At 41.5% G+C, this 15,283-nt stretch overlaps 6 protein-coding genes across 8 annotated transcripts in view; 3 read left to right on the forward strand and 3 right to left on the reverse strand.

Moving 5' to 3' along the window:
• LOC133843278 (uncharacterized) overlaps window positions 1-1,711 on the forward strand; it is a 91,037-nt gene extending 89,326 nt beyond the window's left edge. For both annotated transcript variants that reach the window (XM_062276743.1, XM_062276744.1), the window contains one exon: window positions 860-1,711. In XM_062276743.1, the coding sequence (XP_062132727.1) occupies window positions 860-1,225 (366 nt within the window). In that variant the 3' untranslated portion in view covers window positions 1,226-1,711. The remainder of the gene's footprint in view (window positions 1-859) is intronic.
• A 2,081-nt stretch (window positions 1,712-3,792) lies between these two features.
• On the reverse strand, window positions 3,793-5,609 carry LOC133843552 (gastrula zinc finger protein XlCGF46.1-like). The gene is made up of 2 exons (XM_062277155.1): window positions 5,075-5,609; window positions 3,793-5,020 (listed from the first exon to the last, which is right to left on the reverse strand). The coding sequence occupies exons 1-2, from the start codon at window positions 5,510-5,512 to the stop codon at window positions 4,208-4,210; spliced, it is 1,251 nt and encodes a 416-aa protein (XP_062133139.1). The 5' UTR covers window positions 5,513-5,609; the 3' UTR covers window positions 3,793-4,207.
• Window positions 5,610-5,923: 314 nt separating this feature from the next.
• LOC133843550 (very long-chain specific acyl-CoA dehydrogenase, mitochondrial) lies at window positions 5,924-8,083 on the forward strand. Its single transcript, XM_062277153.1, has one exon. It carries the CDS (start codon window positions 6,052-6,054, stop codon window positions 7,921-7,923), a length of 1,872 nt encoding a protein of 623 aa, XP_062133137.1. The 5' UTR covers window positions 5,924-6,051; the 3' UTR covers window positions 7,924-8,083.
• Window positions 8,084-8,751: 668 nt separating this feature from the next.
• On the reverse strand, window positions 8,752-10,775 carry LOC133843551 (zinc finger protein 883-like). Its single transcript, XM_062277154.1, has 2 exons — window positions 10,220-10,775; window positions 8,752-10,164 (listed from the first exon to the last, which is right to left on the reverse strand). The coding sequence occupies exons 1-2, from the start codon at window positions 10,616-10,618 to the stop codon at window positions 9,295-9,297; spliced, it is 1,269 nt and encodes a 422-aa protein (XP_062133138.1). The 5' UTR covers window positions 10,619-10,775; the 3' UTR covers window positions 8,752-9,294.
• Window positions 10,776-10,878: 103 nt separating this feature from the next.
• On the reverse strand, window positions 10,879-12,633 carry LOC133843553 (zinc finger protein 91-like). Of its 2 annotated transcripts, none has more exons than XM_062277157.1 (2): window positions 11,993-12,633; window positions 10,879-11,930 (listed from the first exon to the last, which is right to left on the reverse strand). In XM_062277157.1, exons 1-2 carry the CDS (start codon window positions 12,386-12,388, stop codon window positions 11,127-11,129), a joined length of 1,200 nt encoding a protein of 399 aa, XP_062133141.1. In that variant the 5' UTR covers window positions 12,389-12,633; the 3' UTR covers window positions 10,879-11,126. The 2 variants fall into 2 exon arrangements, with proteins under 2 accessions (XP_062133141.1, XP_062133140.1); XM_062277156.1 differs by having other exon boundaries at window positions 11,987-12,627.
• A 92-nt stretch (window positions 12,634-12,725) lies between these two features.
• Window positions 12,726-15,274, forward strand: LOC133843549 (regulator of MON1-CCZ1 complex). Its single transcript, XM_062277150.1, has 6 exons — window positions 12,726-12,935; window positions 12,995-13,472; window positions 13,528-13,920; window positions 13,973-14,231; window positions 14,295-14,899; window positions 14,968-15,274. Exons 1-6 carry the CDS (start codon window positions 12,825-12,827, stop codon window positions 15,045-15,047), a joined length of 1,926 nt encoding a protein of 641 aa, XP_062133134.1. The 5' UTR covers window positions 12,726-12,824; the 3' UTR covers window positions 15,048-15,274.
• Window positions 15,275-15,283: the final 9 nt, after the last annotated feature.

The raw sequence follows: 15,283 nt of genomic DNA on the forward strand, positions 1-15,283 counted from the left end.
CGAAGCTCTAAAACATTTCCATAAACACCAGGATACCCGGGTACAGCGCATCCATAGCCATAGGAAACAATACCCACAAGCATGTTTAATTTTTTTGATTTGCGGGGCGGAAGTGGGCGTGGAAAAAATTTGAAACAAACGTGATCTGCGTTCAAACATAACAAATACTGTCGAAAAAGAATTATTGCTCTATCTCTTATAGTCTCTGAGATCCAGTGTTTCATACGGACAGACGGACTGACAGACAGATGGACACACGGACATGGCTAGATCGTCTCGGCTATTGATGCTGATCAAAAATATATTATATATTATTATATACTTTATAGGATCGGAAATGCTTCCATCTACCTGTTACATACATTTCCTGCCGGCACAAAGTTATAATACCCTTCTACCCTATGGGTAGCGGGTATAAATATTCTTCTACTGCAATATTTTGGTTTTTCTTTTAATGAGTTGTTTAGACAATTTTAATAATATTGTTGTAATTTGGAAACGTATGATAAAATTTGTGTATATTTTATTTTCATGGAAAAGTATCAGAGAATTAGTGTACATTTTCTTACCTTGCTCTTGATCAAAAAATACCTTCTTAAATACAACAAATGAAACAAATACTTACAAGAAACTTTAAATTTCTTGGGTTAGTTTTGACAAAAATGTAACATATGTATGTATACAATTAATATGTTTTTCAAGCATATTTTCATGTGAAATATATCACACAATTCCTTCCAATTTCCAATTGCTTTTATTTCCTTTACAATAATTCAAACGCTGCTTTCATAAAATTACATAATGCCCTGTAAAAGCGACATTTACTTATTCGATTATTTTGGTCTTTTCTTCATTGCAGAAATACAATTTCCAAGCCCACGAGCAAGACATTCCGATGGTCGTCTCGTCAGCGCCAAGCAGCGCCTACTACTCGGATCTTTCGGTGACGGCGATGCCAGGCGGCGCCAGCGGCAGCAATCAGGGCGCCTATGAGATAGTTGGCCTAAATGTCATGTCCCAGCCGCTGCCCAACTGGGAGCATCATGGCGGTGGAGGAGGCGGTGGCGGTGGCAATGGCGTTGGTGGTGGCAACAATGGTGTGGCAATTGCAACAACTGGACTGTCGCCGGGTGAGGCGGGTGCAACACAACAGCGTCGCATGCCACCACGATTGGCGGCCATCAATGAGACGAGCACCAGCACAGTGCCCTCAGACTATGTCTGAGCAGTTGAATTTGTAATTTAGTAAAGTCTTCTTTCACTTTGAAAAAGGAAAACGACGGAGTAACGAGCTTAAAAATGTTAATGTAATACGTTAAACGCGAAGAAAACAGAAAAAATGAAACACAATCTAAACATATACATACATATATATATATAGCATAGTATATAGAATATAGCATTTATATATATACACACAATTTAGAATTATGAATGATAATATATTTATATTTGTAATATGCTAGCTTAGAGTTGGCGTAGTCTCGATTTGTGTCTTTGGTTCGAAATATGTCTGAATTGTAATATAGTATGACAGATTTTTCTACATACATACATACATACAACAAACAACAAGCATGTATTATAAATCTAGTTTTTATATAGTGTTAAACAGCGATTTAATCGTGGGTGATATTTAGCCTAAATATGCTATATTCTTATGTTCTTATGTACTTTAACATTTTCCAAAAATGTATAAAAAAAACGAAAAACGATAAAAACGAAATTGTCAAAATTATCAGAGTAGAATTTGCAGTTCGTTCGGTCTTTAAAGTTGATACAAATATGAAAATACGAAACAGCCCCAACAATGTACCCGCAATCATATAATGGCACTTGAACACATATTTACAGCAAATGAATTTATGCTTACAGCAAACAACAAGAACAACAACAAATATTTACAACGATTTTAAAACACAGAATTATTTATTATATACTGCATGAAACAAAAACAAAAAACATATGTATACAATATTTACTATACAACAAAATACAATACAACAAAAACAATATGTTACAATATACTCGTATGTAATACACCCAAAACACACACACACACACAGCTATAAACTCTGTCTCTAACTCTTAAACTCCATGTAGCAAGATCATATCATTTACATACTACAGCATTCACTCGATATAAACAACACTACGTACGATACAAACAAAACACACAAAACTTTTCCAAGCATTTACACATTTAGCAATTGTATTTTAGATTTATTGTAGCATCAGCAAACGGCCAATGCTGTTATTATAATTAATTAATTTAATATTTGTACATTTTTTTTGTTTTAGTTGAAAATATGATTAAAAACTATTGCTATTTACATTCTGAAACCCAACAAAAAACGAATTTGTTTTATTTCATCTAAAAAGGAATGAACATTAAACATATTTCAAGATGTCTTGAATTTATAATGCATATGAACAATAACTCCAAGCTTACCTATGATTAAAGATATATATATGTATATATATAGCATATACTATATATTATCTCCTGTTAGTAAAAACAAGAATTTATTATTTTATTCTACAGCTAAGAATGCGTAAAGGATATCCTCAATAATCTTAAAACTTGCTCTATTTCGCTCACATCCTTGCGCATTTAGGCATAACATGATTTGCTAGAAGCACGAAGACCAACTCTTTCGATTGGCATCAAAAAAGTATAAGGTCATCTATGAATCATCAACTTGGAAAATTTCAGTCAAAAATCGCAGGGAAACCGACCCAAAAACCAATATCCTTGATAACTCCGAAATCACTAGGACGATGTGGATGTCCTTTGGCAGGAAAATAGGTCTATCTATAAGCTTTCAATTGACACATTCCGGATCGGATCCTTCAAAGGACTTTCGAGTTATAGCTAATTATCGGTTTACTAAAAATTCGAATTATCTCCGCTCCTGTAAGGACTTTCGTCCTTTTCCAAACATGTATCGAATTCTTTTTATAAGGACTTTCTTTGCTAAAAAGGACATCCTTGCCGCCCTTGAAATGGCTGAGTTACAGCTGGCTTTGTGATTTTGCAGCGATATTTTCATGCCTCCCCCTTGCTAAAATATCAGAAAAATTGTTTTTGATATCCTGGAAATCCTTGAATGTAGATCGATATAGTGACTATCAAGGACTTTAAAAAATCCTCCAACTTTGTTGTAGAAATAGATACGGCCGAGTTATAGCTAAAATCCAAATCAAATCCAATTATGTAATATTTACCACGCCCCGTTTCCTCAGGAATAATTAAAATACATTATTTAAGTTTGAAGATATGCTGCATTTTATTTTATAAGATTATGCATTGATATGGGCGGTGCTAAAGGATATCCTATACTATATTATTACAACTTTGGTTTATAAATTACTTGGACTTGGTTTGTCATAAGGGAAAGTTAGATTAAAAGGGAAAGTTAAACATTTTCTTAAGTCATTAATATTAATTCTACAAAAATTTAAGTGCGATGCCTTAAGTAGATTCGAGTAATTAGATTGTTACAGGTACGCGCTTCAGCATAAGGGAAAGTTAGTTTATAAGCGAACACTTTTCATTTAGTTAAGCCATTGAAATTAGTTTCATACAACTTTAACATGAGCACACAAATCCTGAGTGTCTTAAGTAGATTCGCCTGTTACAGATACTTGCATTAGCATAAGGGACAGTTAGATTATAAGCTAAACAGTTTAAGTTTTATTGAGCTATTGAGTTAGTCTTAGTCCTACACAAATTTAATATGAGCACAAAATCTTGGGACGCCTTAAGTAGATTCGCCTTTTTTAACATACTACGATATTGTTTCAGCATAAGAGAAAGTTAGATTATAAGCAAACAGTATTCATTTTCTTAAACCACTGAACTTAATCGTATACAAATTTAACACGGGCACAAAAGTCCTGCAACGTCCATATCTAATTTCATTCTTAATAGCGCTCAGCCTAGGTTTGTAATACATTCGTTTGACCAATTTAAATAAGGTGTAACTAAGTGTACTTGCTACTGATATGTTAATAATAATACAAATAAATAAAATATAAGGCGTATGAATACGAATAGCTACGTCGTTACATTTAACTTCAATCTTCAAAATAATGCTTGCTTTTGGGTTCAATTTGTATAAGGCCATTGAGCAATTATGTTTCGAATGTAAATTCAATTTTGCAATAGCTGATATGATAATCTACATCTTAAATGCTAATAGTTCTACATTGCTTTGTCAATCACAATTTCTTCCCCAATCACTTCACAATATTCATCATCAGCTGCCGATTCAATTGAAATCGTTGTCATATTCATTTCCTTCAACTTTCGTCTGTGGATCTTGTAGTGTGTACGCAACGCGGCCTTTTGTCTAAAGCACCTGCCGCATTCGCCACACTGATGAGGTTTCTCTCCAGTGTGAATTAACTCGTGTTGCTTGCATATGGCCTGCTGGGTGAAGGTGCTGTCGCAGTAGCTACAGGCGTAGTTCCTTGCCCGCTCATGCACCGTGCGCATGTGCTTGTTGAGATTACTGGAACTGTAGCAAACCTTGGAGCAGAAGCGGCAGCTATAGGTGCGTTCCAGTGTGTGATAGTTGAGATGTATCTTGAGCTCAGTGCGCGTTGTCTTCTGCACACCACAGAAGGAGCAAGTGTAGTTCTTGATGCCCGCATGCCGCATCATGTGCACTTTGAGCAGCTGCTTGCTGGAGAAGCGTCGGTCACAATTGGGCTCCTCGCAGGCGTAAGGTAGCTCTGATTTCTCCTTGTGAGTAAAGCGATGATTCCTTAGCTGCGACATGGTGTCAAAGACCTTGCCACAGAATTCGCAAATATGCGATTTATGCTCTTTGCCCAGCTGGTGGCATTTTCGCATATGCAGCGTTAATGTATGCTTGTGGCTATAGCCACGATCACAACCTGGTTCCGGGCAAGGATACGGCATCTGACCATGACGGCGCTTGTGAGTCAACAAACGCTGTTCATCCAGAAACTGCGCAGCACAGCTGTCACACTTGAAGATGTTCGTTACAAGCTGTGAAGTTGAATGTTGTCAGTAAACATTTTATTCAAAATTTGATTAACTTACCTGCTCCTCCTCCGTGGCCTCTTCATCTTCGGGTTCCGCTTCCAATGTTTCAATTTGTTGCTCAATTATTTCATCCATATCACAGTTGGACTCCTTGCTAATGATTGAAATCTCTTCTATTTGACTTGAACCTGCACTTACCTCCAACACTTCATAGCCATCCGCTTCGCCATCATCAAGGACCAAAGCAGTCTGCTGCATACGCCAATTTGTGTCGGCCGCAATGCACTTTGCACGAAAGTCGTATAGCTGCTCCAATTGATCGTAGCACGTCTGGCAAAGTTCACTTGGCACTTGATCACTGTCATCCTCTGCGACGCACAAATTGGTGCAAGCGGTAAACTTCTGTGCTAGCATTGGCAAATGCAGCATGTCGTAGCTGCCAACGGTTGCATCCAATGCACAAGTGCACACGCGGCACTTGGTAAAAGCCGCCATCCACTTTAATTAAATTATATTAAGTTTAAGGATAAAATAAAACAAAACTGCGAGCGGAACCATCTTTCACCCGCTCTATCTGAATATGGACTATCGATAACTGCTGTTAACTGTGTCTGTTAAGAAAATTAAGATACTGCTAGTATAAATATTAAACCGCTATAAATATTTACTTTTTTTAGAACACATTATTTCAAATAAATTTAAATATTTTGCTAGAGTGCAAAATTTGTGTTATTAATTAATTTAATCGCCCATTGCTGTTTCGTTTTTATGTACAAAATTAAAAAACGTATTCTACGCTGTTCTAAAAAATACCGCAATATACTGAAACTAAGTGTGTACACACTAATGAAAGACCTCCCGCAGCGACAACAGTGTCACCACCATCGCTTTCTTTGTTTACGCTCCCAATCAGAAAGTGCTGTTATTGCGAGAGTAACAGGTCATCCCCCGCACCACACTCGATCAGTGTTGTTTACGCTTAACGCTGAAGGTACAAAGTTCATAAAACGAGAGTCTAAAGAGTACGCGCAAGAATGTTCAAATTAAACAATTACGGCACACGCAAATTAGTGTTGGATGTTTGCAAAAATCGTTTATACTCAGCATCCGCAGCAGCTGCACCAAAAACCAAAGCTAAGCAAGAACCAAAAAGAGAAAATGAATCGTTCATGGCCAACATCTTTCGTGGCAGTCTCGTCACCAAGCAAGTCTTCCCCTATCCCGATGTGCTGAGCGATGAGCAAAAGGAAACAGTCGGTGGCATGCTGGATCCTTTCCAGCGATTCTTTACCGACGTCAACAATCCTGCGCGCAACGATGAAAACTCAGTCATCGATCCCGAAACGCTGAAGGCCCTCTGGGAACTTGGAGGTATGGGCATTCAGGTGCCCAGCGAGTACGGTGGTCTGGGCATGAACAACACACAGTACGCCAGACTGTGCCAAATTGTGGGCGCCCATGATCTGGGCTTGGGCATCACGTTGGGCGCGCATCAGAGCATCGGTTTCAAGGGCATTTTGTTGTATGGCACTCCAGAGCAGAAGCAAAAGTATCTGCCCAAGGTGGCTAGCGAGGAAACCTATGCTGCCTTTGCATTGACCGAACCCAGCTCCGGCTCCGATGCCAATTCCATCCGCTGTCGTGCTGTTAAAAGCGCTGATGGCACGCACTTCATATTGAATGGCTCCAAGATCTGGATTTCCAACGGAGGATTGGCCAATGTGCTGACCGTATTCGCACAGACTGAGCAGGTGGATAAGAAAACGGGTGAGAAGAAAGATAAAGTGACCGCGTTCATTGTGGAACGTGGTTTCGGCGGCGTTACCAGCGGACCACCAGAGAAGAAGATGGGCATCAAGGCATCGAACACCACTGAAGTGTACTTCGAGGACGTCAAAATACCCATTGAGAATGTGCTGGGCGAGGAAGGTCAAGGCTTCAAGGTGGCTGTGAACATTCTGAACAATGGACGCTTTGGCATGGGCGCCACGTTGTCGGGCACGATGAAGAAATGCATTGAGATTGCCACAAATCATGCGAACAATCGCGTGCAATTCGGCCAAAAGATCAAGAACTTCGGTACCATTCAGGACAAATTGGCACAGATGAGCATTTTGCAATATGCCACCGAATCGATGGCGTTCATGATCTCACAGAACATGGACTCAGAGAGTCAGGATTATCATCTGGAGACGGCCATCTCGAAGATCTACTCATCAGAGTGCGCTTGGCACGTATGCGACGAAGCTATTCAGATCTTGGGCGGCATGGGATTCATGAAGGAGCCCGGTTTGGAGCGTGTGATGCGTGATCTGCGCATTTTCCGCATCTTCGAGGGCACCAACGAGGTGCTGCGTCTGTTTGTGGCCCTCTCGGGCATTCAGTTTGCCGGCAATCACCTGAAGGAACTGCAGCGCGCCTTTAGAAATCCCGCCTCGAATTTGGGTTTCATTTTCCGCGAAGCCTCAAAGCGTGCCAGCTCCTCCGTTGGCCTAGGTGGCACTGATCTGAGCTCGTTTGTGGTGCCCGAGCTGAAGGAGTATGCCAAGAACGCTGCGGTGTGCATCGATCTCTTTGGTCGCACCACCGAAGCGGTGTTGATGAAGTACAACAAGAACATCATCAACGAGCAGCTGGTGTTGAATCATCTGGCCAATGCTGCCATCGATATCTATGCCATGATTGCCACTCTGTCGCGCTCCTCGCGTGCCGCACAACTTAATCTGCCGACGGCGGAACACGAACTTAATCTAACGAAAGCCCTGGCACTCCAGGCATCCGAACGAGTTATCCAGCATCTGAAGAAGGCCTCATCGGGTCAACTGCAGACGGAGAAGAAGATGATCACGGCGATAGCAACGAAGATCTTTGACGAGGAGGGGAGTCCACTCCACAGGACCCATTGAGTTGAATTGAATGCAATGCACAGTAGCTGCTTAAAAGTCATTATGTATTTTAAAGTATAATTATCTCTCTTCTACTCCCCCAGATTCAAAGTCCAGCCTTTAGAGAATTATGTTATGTCTGATTACCTTGTCGAATTTCGAAATAAAATAAAACGTTTTTTAGAAAATTAGCGAATATCAATATTGTTGTATTTTTGTGAACTTTGCGCTGCGGCGAAAAACTCAAGAAATCTAATCTCGTTGTAGACAAAAGTAGATAGACTTAAAATGCGATTTAAATATGCGGTTATTATGAACTTTTCGTAATACATTTAAGTATTGTGAAGTCGAGTATATAAAGCGAAACTGTAATAAATTTCAAGATAAGATTCCGATTGACATTACAATTTGTTTACGTGTCAATTTCTTTGATTGCATTCTTAAGTGGACTTTATCTACAAAAGTATAATAAACTTATATGAAGATATGATTATCTGTAGCATAGCAAAGTATATAGATATGATTACCACCATGATTTGTAGCTCTATGCCTTGAAAATTTAGCTGCCTTTGTATTTAAAACTCAACTGACACTAATAAGATCATTTTAAAGAAATATGTTTAATCTTTTTCTTCTGCCAGGGATATTTTTGTAGAAATATTTATTGATCTTATGGATAGTGACTATACAATTGTAACAAATTTAGTAGCTTTAGCTCTTGTAGTCTCCGAGATCAAAGTATTAAGAAAGATGAACCGACAGAGGAAACACTTTTATACTATGCTAGTACTTTAACTTTCTAATAATCTTAGATTCTTTAATAGAAATGCTTATGCAAGCAAAAATGCATTAAGTAAGCAAACAATATTGTCTTTAATCAGCTATTACAACAACAAGCCAGCTAATCAATAATCAGTATATAATAAATGAAGCAAGCAATATAGCTCATATCGTATGTAAATATTGTCAATCAGTTTGTTAACTCTAGTTTTCTCTACAGTTCCTGAGATCCAAGCGTTTAAAAGAACAGATAAGCAGACAGACATAGACTTATTTGTGGTAATAAGAAATGTATCTATAAGAATATTTCACTTCTTGGCTATCTCAAATATTTCTGTACATATATTAAACTCTCTTAGCCATAGCAGATATTTCGGTACATATTTACATACCTCAAGGCAATCTAATCGATGGTCAGCATAGTCTTCTAATCTAAGTGTACCGGTTATAAATATAACAGCGCCACTCGAACTTTGGACCGTGAGCGATTAGAATAATGTGACGCAGCCAAAGTTAATGCTTATATATGTCTGATTAGCAGCAGCAGCCGCAGACGATGATGTCTGTATATATATATACATATTTAATCTTTGATCTCTCTCCGCTCTCCCATTAACTGTTATCAGCCGCGGGAGTCGAAGGTGCCACGACGATCGTCAAGTTGGCATCCGCTTCTTTGCGCTGTCGCTCGTGAATTTTGCGATGCGTGCGTAATGCAGCCGGTTGAGTGAATCGCTTGCCACATTCCTCGCACTCGTTGGGCTTCTCGCCGGTGTGCGTCATCTCGTGATACTTGCGCGTATCCGGCTTGGCAAAGCTGCGCTCGCAGTAGCTGCAGGCATAGTCTCTGGCCCGCTCGTGGACGGTGCGCACATGCATCTTGAGATTGCCGGAGCTGTTGCAGACCTTCGAGCAGAAGCGACAGGGCCAAGTGCGCTCCAGCGTGTGATAGTTCATGTGGATCTTCAGCTCATTCCTGGTGGTCTTGCGCATGCCGCAATAGGGGCAGCTAAAGTTCTTGATGCCCGCATGGCGCAGCAGATGCACTTTGAGTTTCTCCTTGCTGGCAAAGCGACGTGGACACTGTGGCTCGGAGCAGGCATGCGGCAGCTCTGATTTATCCTTGTGCGTGTAGCGATGATCGTTGAGCACAGCCGATGAATTAAACACTTTGCCACAGAACTCACAAACATGCGACTTAAGCTCGGGTCCCAATTTGTGGCTGCGGCGCATGTGCATTATTAGTGTCGGCTTGTGGCGATAGCGCTTGCTGCAGCCCTCCTGATCACAGTTGAACCAGCGATTCGTGCCCGAGTGCTGCTTGAGATGCTCCGAAAGACAGTGCATCCGATTGAAGCCACGCTCACAACCAGTCTCTGTGCATGGGTATGGCGTCAGTCCCTCATGCTGACGCTTATGCGCCTGCAAACGATGCTCCACCAGGAAGCGAGAGTCGCAAATGTCGCACTTATAACAGGAGCTCTAGAAAGCAGGTATAGAAAATAACAATTGTTTAATTTCCTTAATAAGAGCTTACCTGCTCCGTAACTGGCTGTGAAACCGGGTTGGCAGGGTCTTCAACTTCTTGGCTTGGCTTTCTAACTCGTCGTTTTCTTGCTGTACTACGCAGCCTGGAGACTTCTTCATTATCTTTAATTTCATCCTCACATGGTTTTGTCTGCAAGTTCTCATCTTTCTCCGCCCGCAGCTGCGCGTCAGCTGCAATGCATCGCTCCCGAAACGCATAAAACTGTTCCAGATGTGTATTGCACTCCCCGCATAGTACACCTGGCAAGGAATCTTCCTCCTCCATGGATATAGCGGTGCAAGTGTAGAACTTGTGTGCCACCAATGGCAACAAACGCATGTCGTAGCTTACTGCATTTTGTGGAACAAGACAAGCACGACACTTTTGTAAATTATTTTTGGACGTCATATGCTAAAGTTTTGTATTTTATTGCAATGAAAACAAAATTGCTCAACGGTTTGTTTACTTCTGTCAAATCAGCTGTGCGGTTTATTTTGATAATCGATAAGTTCGACGACATCCTAACAGTAGAAGTAATCGTCATGTAAAGCGCACCATATTTAAATACACATCAGCGTATAGAATATTAAAACTCTGGGTTTCCTTAAGACTATTTAAAGTAGTCAATTGTAAAATTAATTTGATTTAAATAAAAACATGCAAGCGTTGTAATTTAAAGCTTTTCAATTTATTGCATTGAAATATAAATTGCCGAATTATTTGTTTTTTTCTGACAAGTACATATCGATAATCGATAAGAGCTTCACAGCGATGTCATCGTCATGCAAAGAGCGCCATATTTAAAAGTACAAGTTTGTTCAGATTGCCTTCATCTTTTGTAATACAATGCGCTCTTTGAATAGTACTTAAAGTAATATATCTTAAATGGCTGATCTCTAGACGTAACCATTATTGCTCATTCATATGGGGTTTGTGCATGTCCTGATACACCAACTGCTCCATGTGACGACGAGTTGGGAGTTGATTCACTGCTTTGCCTTTCGTGAATCTTGCGATGCGTGCGAAGTGCTGCTTTCTGTCTAAAATGCCTGCCGCAGTCCTCGCACTCATGCGGCTTCTCACCGGTGTGGATGAGCTCGTGTTGCTTGCACAGCGACGGTTGATTAAAGATGCGATCGCAATAGGTGCAGGGATAGTTCTTGGAGCGTTCATGCACGGTGCGCATATGCAAGTTAAGATTGCTGGAACTGTTACACACTTTGGAACAGATGCGACAACAGTAGGTGCGTTCCAGCGTATGATAGTTCAGGTGAATTTTGAGCTCAGTACGCGTTGTCTTCTCCACACCACAGTAAGTGCATCGATAATTCTTGATCCCCGCATGCCGCATCATGTGCACTTTGAGCAGCTGTTTACTGGAGAAGCGGCGACCGCAACCCGCATCCTCGCAGACATAGGGCAGCTCTGATTTGTCTTTGTGTGTGAAGCGATGATTCTTGAGACGCCACATCGTGTCAAATGTTTTGCCGCAGTACTCGCAAACATGGGATTTGTGCTCCTTGCCCAGTTTGTGGCATTTGCGCATGTGAACGCTGAGCGTATTCTTGTGGCTGTAGCCACGATCACAACCTGGTTCGGGGCAAGGATAGGGCATTAGGCCATGTTGTCGTTTATGAGCCTGCAGACGATGCTCCTCTAAAAACTGGGTGGCGCAGATGTCGCATTTGTAGATGGTCTTCGACTGTGGCAACAAAGGCAGCTGAAAAAAAAACAGATTCAGTTGGAGTGATTGTTGCTTAATTATTTCTTAATTACCTCAACGGGAGTAGTGTTAGTTGGTGTTGGTGTTGTTGCCTCAGCTTGCTGCTCTGTATTGTCTTCATGTGGCTCATCCGCTTCCTTTGCGACAACTTCCTCCTGCTCTGGACTCAACTGCTTTCCACTATCCTTAACTTCTTCATCATCGCAGAATGCCAAGATTTCCATGCGCCACTTAGTATCTGCTGCTATACACTTGGCACGGAATGCATACAAGTGTTCCAATTGGTCGTGACAAGCTTGACATAGTTCGCTGGGCACCCGCATCTCATCGGAGACAGAGAGATCGGTGCAGGTGACAAACTTGTGCTCCAGTTTCGGTAGTTTGCGCATATCGTAAATGGCACCTGTTGCATCGAGTGAGCAAATGCACACACGACACTTGATTGTAGACGCCATCGAAGGCGTTTTTTTGCAACTAAATATCAACTTTGATGAATAGTGTGCACGATATTTATTTTTGTTTATATACGAATCAGCTGTTGGCGACCATTGTGCAGTGGGACCGCGGCATGGTCTTTAAAATATACCATTCGTCTCTGTACTAAATATATTACACTATAAAAACGCTGTTGATGAAAAGAATCTCGACAAAGTATTAAAAAACGCGTATAAACAATTTATCTTAAGTGATAAATGTGGTTATAAATTAAGGATTTGTCCTCTTACAAAATGTGTTTTTTTTTAAAACAAGAATATACTCATTGAAATATACCAAAATATTTAGTACACTTCATGTGTGAGAAAATACATTCGAAACATATGAGCAGAGCTTAACGCTTTGCAACACTGCTGCAACCGTATTGTGGGTGGTTCATCATAACAAATTGTTGCAATGGAACAAAAAACAAATGGAATACACTACATTGAGCTGTCGAACAATTTTATACGCTTCGATGCCGTCAGCCAGCTGACCAACGTATTCTTCGACGACTCCAACAAGCAGGTAAGACGTCAGCAACGCCGCAACACGCATTGTCCACAGGAGTCTTTTGTTTGTTTTAGATTTTCGCAGTTCGCTCTGGCGGCGCAACGGGCGTGGTGGTCAAGGGACCCGTGGAGGACACAGTGATCACATTTTGTATGAGTGATCGTGGCGGCGCCATACGCTCAATCAAATTTTCGCCGGACAATAAAATACTCGCTGTGCAGCGCAAGGAAAATGCCGTGGAATTGGTTTGCTTCCAAGGTGAGCAGCCACTGTTGCAGGACATCATCACCCACCAGGTGAAGACGCTGATCTATGGCTTTGTGTGGGTGCACAACCGCGAGCTGGCACTCATCTCTAATACGGGCGTCGAGATTTTTCAAATTGTGCCCGAGAAGCGTCAAGTTCGTTCGGTGAAAGCGCTGAGTATCAGCATCAAATGGTTCGCCTGGTGCTGTGATGCCAATATAGCGCTGCTTTGCACCAGCGAAGGCAACACCTTGATACCGGTGATCATTAAGCAAAAGGTCATCACCAAGCTGCCCAAGGTGGATTGTAAGTTGAAGTCTTTTTAACTATGCCAATCTCTCTAATCTTGAGGTATATTTAGTGGGTCATCCTGGACGTGAAGTGCTGGAAAGCAAGGTGACGCTAGGACGAGTCTATGGCGTGCTCGCCGTGCTCATACTGCAGGCCAACAGCAGCTCCGGCATGATGGAGGTGGAGGTGCATCTGCTCAATGGCCCAGGATTGGCTCCACGCAAATGCCATGTGCTGCGCCTCAGTCTGATGGGACTGTTTGCCATCAACACCGTGGACAATCTGATTGTGGTGCATCATCAAGCGACGGGCACATCGCTGCTATTTGATATTGCATTGAGCGGAGAGGTGATCAACGATGTCACTTATCATTCGCCTATAACACCTGGACGCAGCATTAAACCGTTTGGCCTAAAGTTGCCATCGCTGTCGCCCGATGGACAAATACTGCAATGCGAGCTATGTAAGATGTTGAAGTTTAAAGAGTGACATGATTATTAATTGATTAATTGCAGATTCCACCAACTGGGTTCTGTTCCAACCGAATATTGTAATCGATGCCAAGCTAGGCTGTATGTGGTATCTGAATCTGGCCATTGAGCCCCTCTGTCATCTAATCTCCGATCGCATTCGACTCACCGAGTTTCTGTTGCAACGCTGCAGTGGGAAGCAGATGCTATTAAAAGTAGTGCAACAGCTCATCGATGAGCAATACAAGGGCACGCTGCTGCCAGTGCTGGAGACAATCTTCGACAAGATTAACAAGATCTATGCGTGAGTTTAGTTGGTCATAATTAATATCAGATGATTATACTTAAGCTGTGTGTTTCCTAACAGTTCCTGGGTGCAGTTGACGTTGCAAAATCAAACGGCGCAGCCCTCAAATGTTAAGACCACCAGCACCAAACACGCTGCTCCGCCCATTGTGCTCATCGAACAGTCGGATATGGTGCAAGTGCTGCAGACAATTGCCGAGCGTCCGTACACGGAATCGGTGCTCATGTTGTATTTGCAATCATTGAACAAGTACAACATTGCTGCCCAAGAGGAACTCAGCAAGATGATTATCAGCGAGCTGATACGCAATCGTAGTTTCGATACATTGCGTCGCCTTGTTAGCTATTCCATGCTGCAAGAGTCTAAATCGGTGGCTTGTTTTCTGCTTGCTCACTCGGATGTGAATTCGGCCATTTCACAGGTGGCCATCGATATGTTGGGTAAGATACAAGCGCATGAGATCATCATTGAAGTGATGCTGGGACAGGGTAAAGTGATTGATGCTCTACGGCTGGCCAAAAACTCCCTGGGTTTAGAGAAGGTGCCGGCGCGCAAGTTTCTTGAGGCTGCACACAAGACAGAGGACGATCTCATCTTCCACAGCGTATACAGATTCTTCCAGATGCGAAACGTTCGCATGTACGAGACGACGGCCTTTCCCAAAGGTACAAGATATATTATATATAGAAATAATTTTATTTCGAGTATTCATTTAATTTCTTTCTATTTGCAGCGGAACAATGCACCGAGTTCATTCAACACTTTAATAATACGTTCCCTGCTGACAGCACCATCAAAACGCCAATCAGCTGAGTGCTGTGACAATTGAATTTATTATGTGATCTAGCCAATAATCAGAGTATTCCCCCATTGATGTCAACAAATAGCTTAAAATTATATATTCTATTAGCATAAATGAAATGTCACATCACTTTTGGATCTCTATGCCTGGAGAAACTGCTGCTGCTGTGCCGTATTTTGGAATGCATCAAGTTTATCTACAATATTGCAATTTGTAAATATACGAATAAATATATTTAAAATAATAA

Source organism: Drosophila sulfurigaster, chromosome 3, assembly GCF_023558435.1.
Source record: "Drosophila sulfurigaster albostrigata strain 15112-1811.04 chromosome 3, ASM2355843v2, whole genome shotgun sequence".
In the NCBI taxonomy this organism is placed as follows: Eukaryota; Metazoa; Arthropoda; class Insecta; order Diptera; family Drosophilidae; genus Drosophila; species Drosophila sulfurigaster.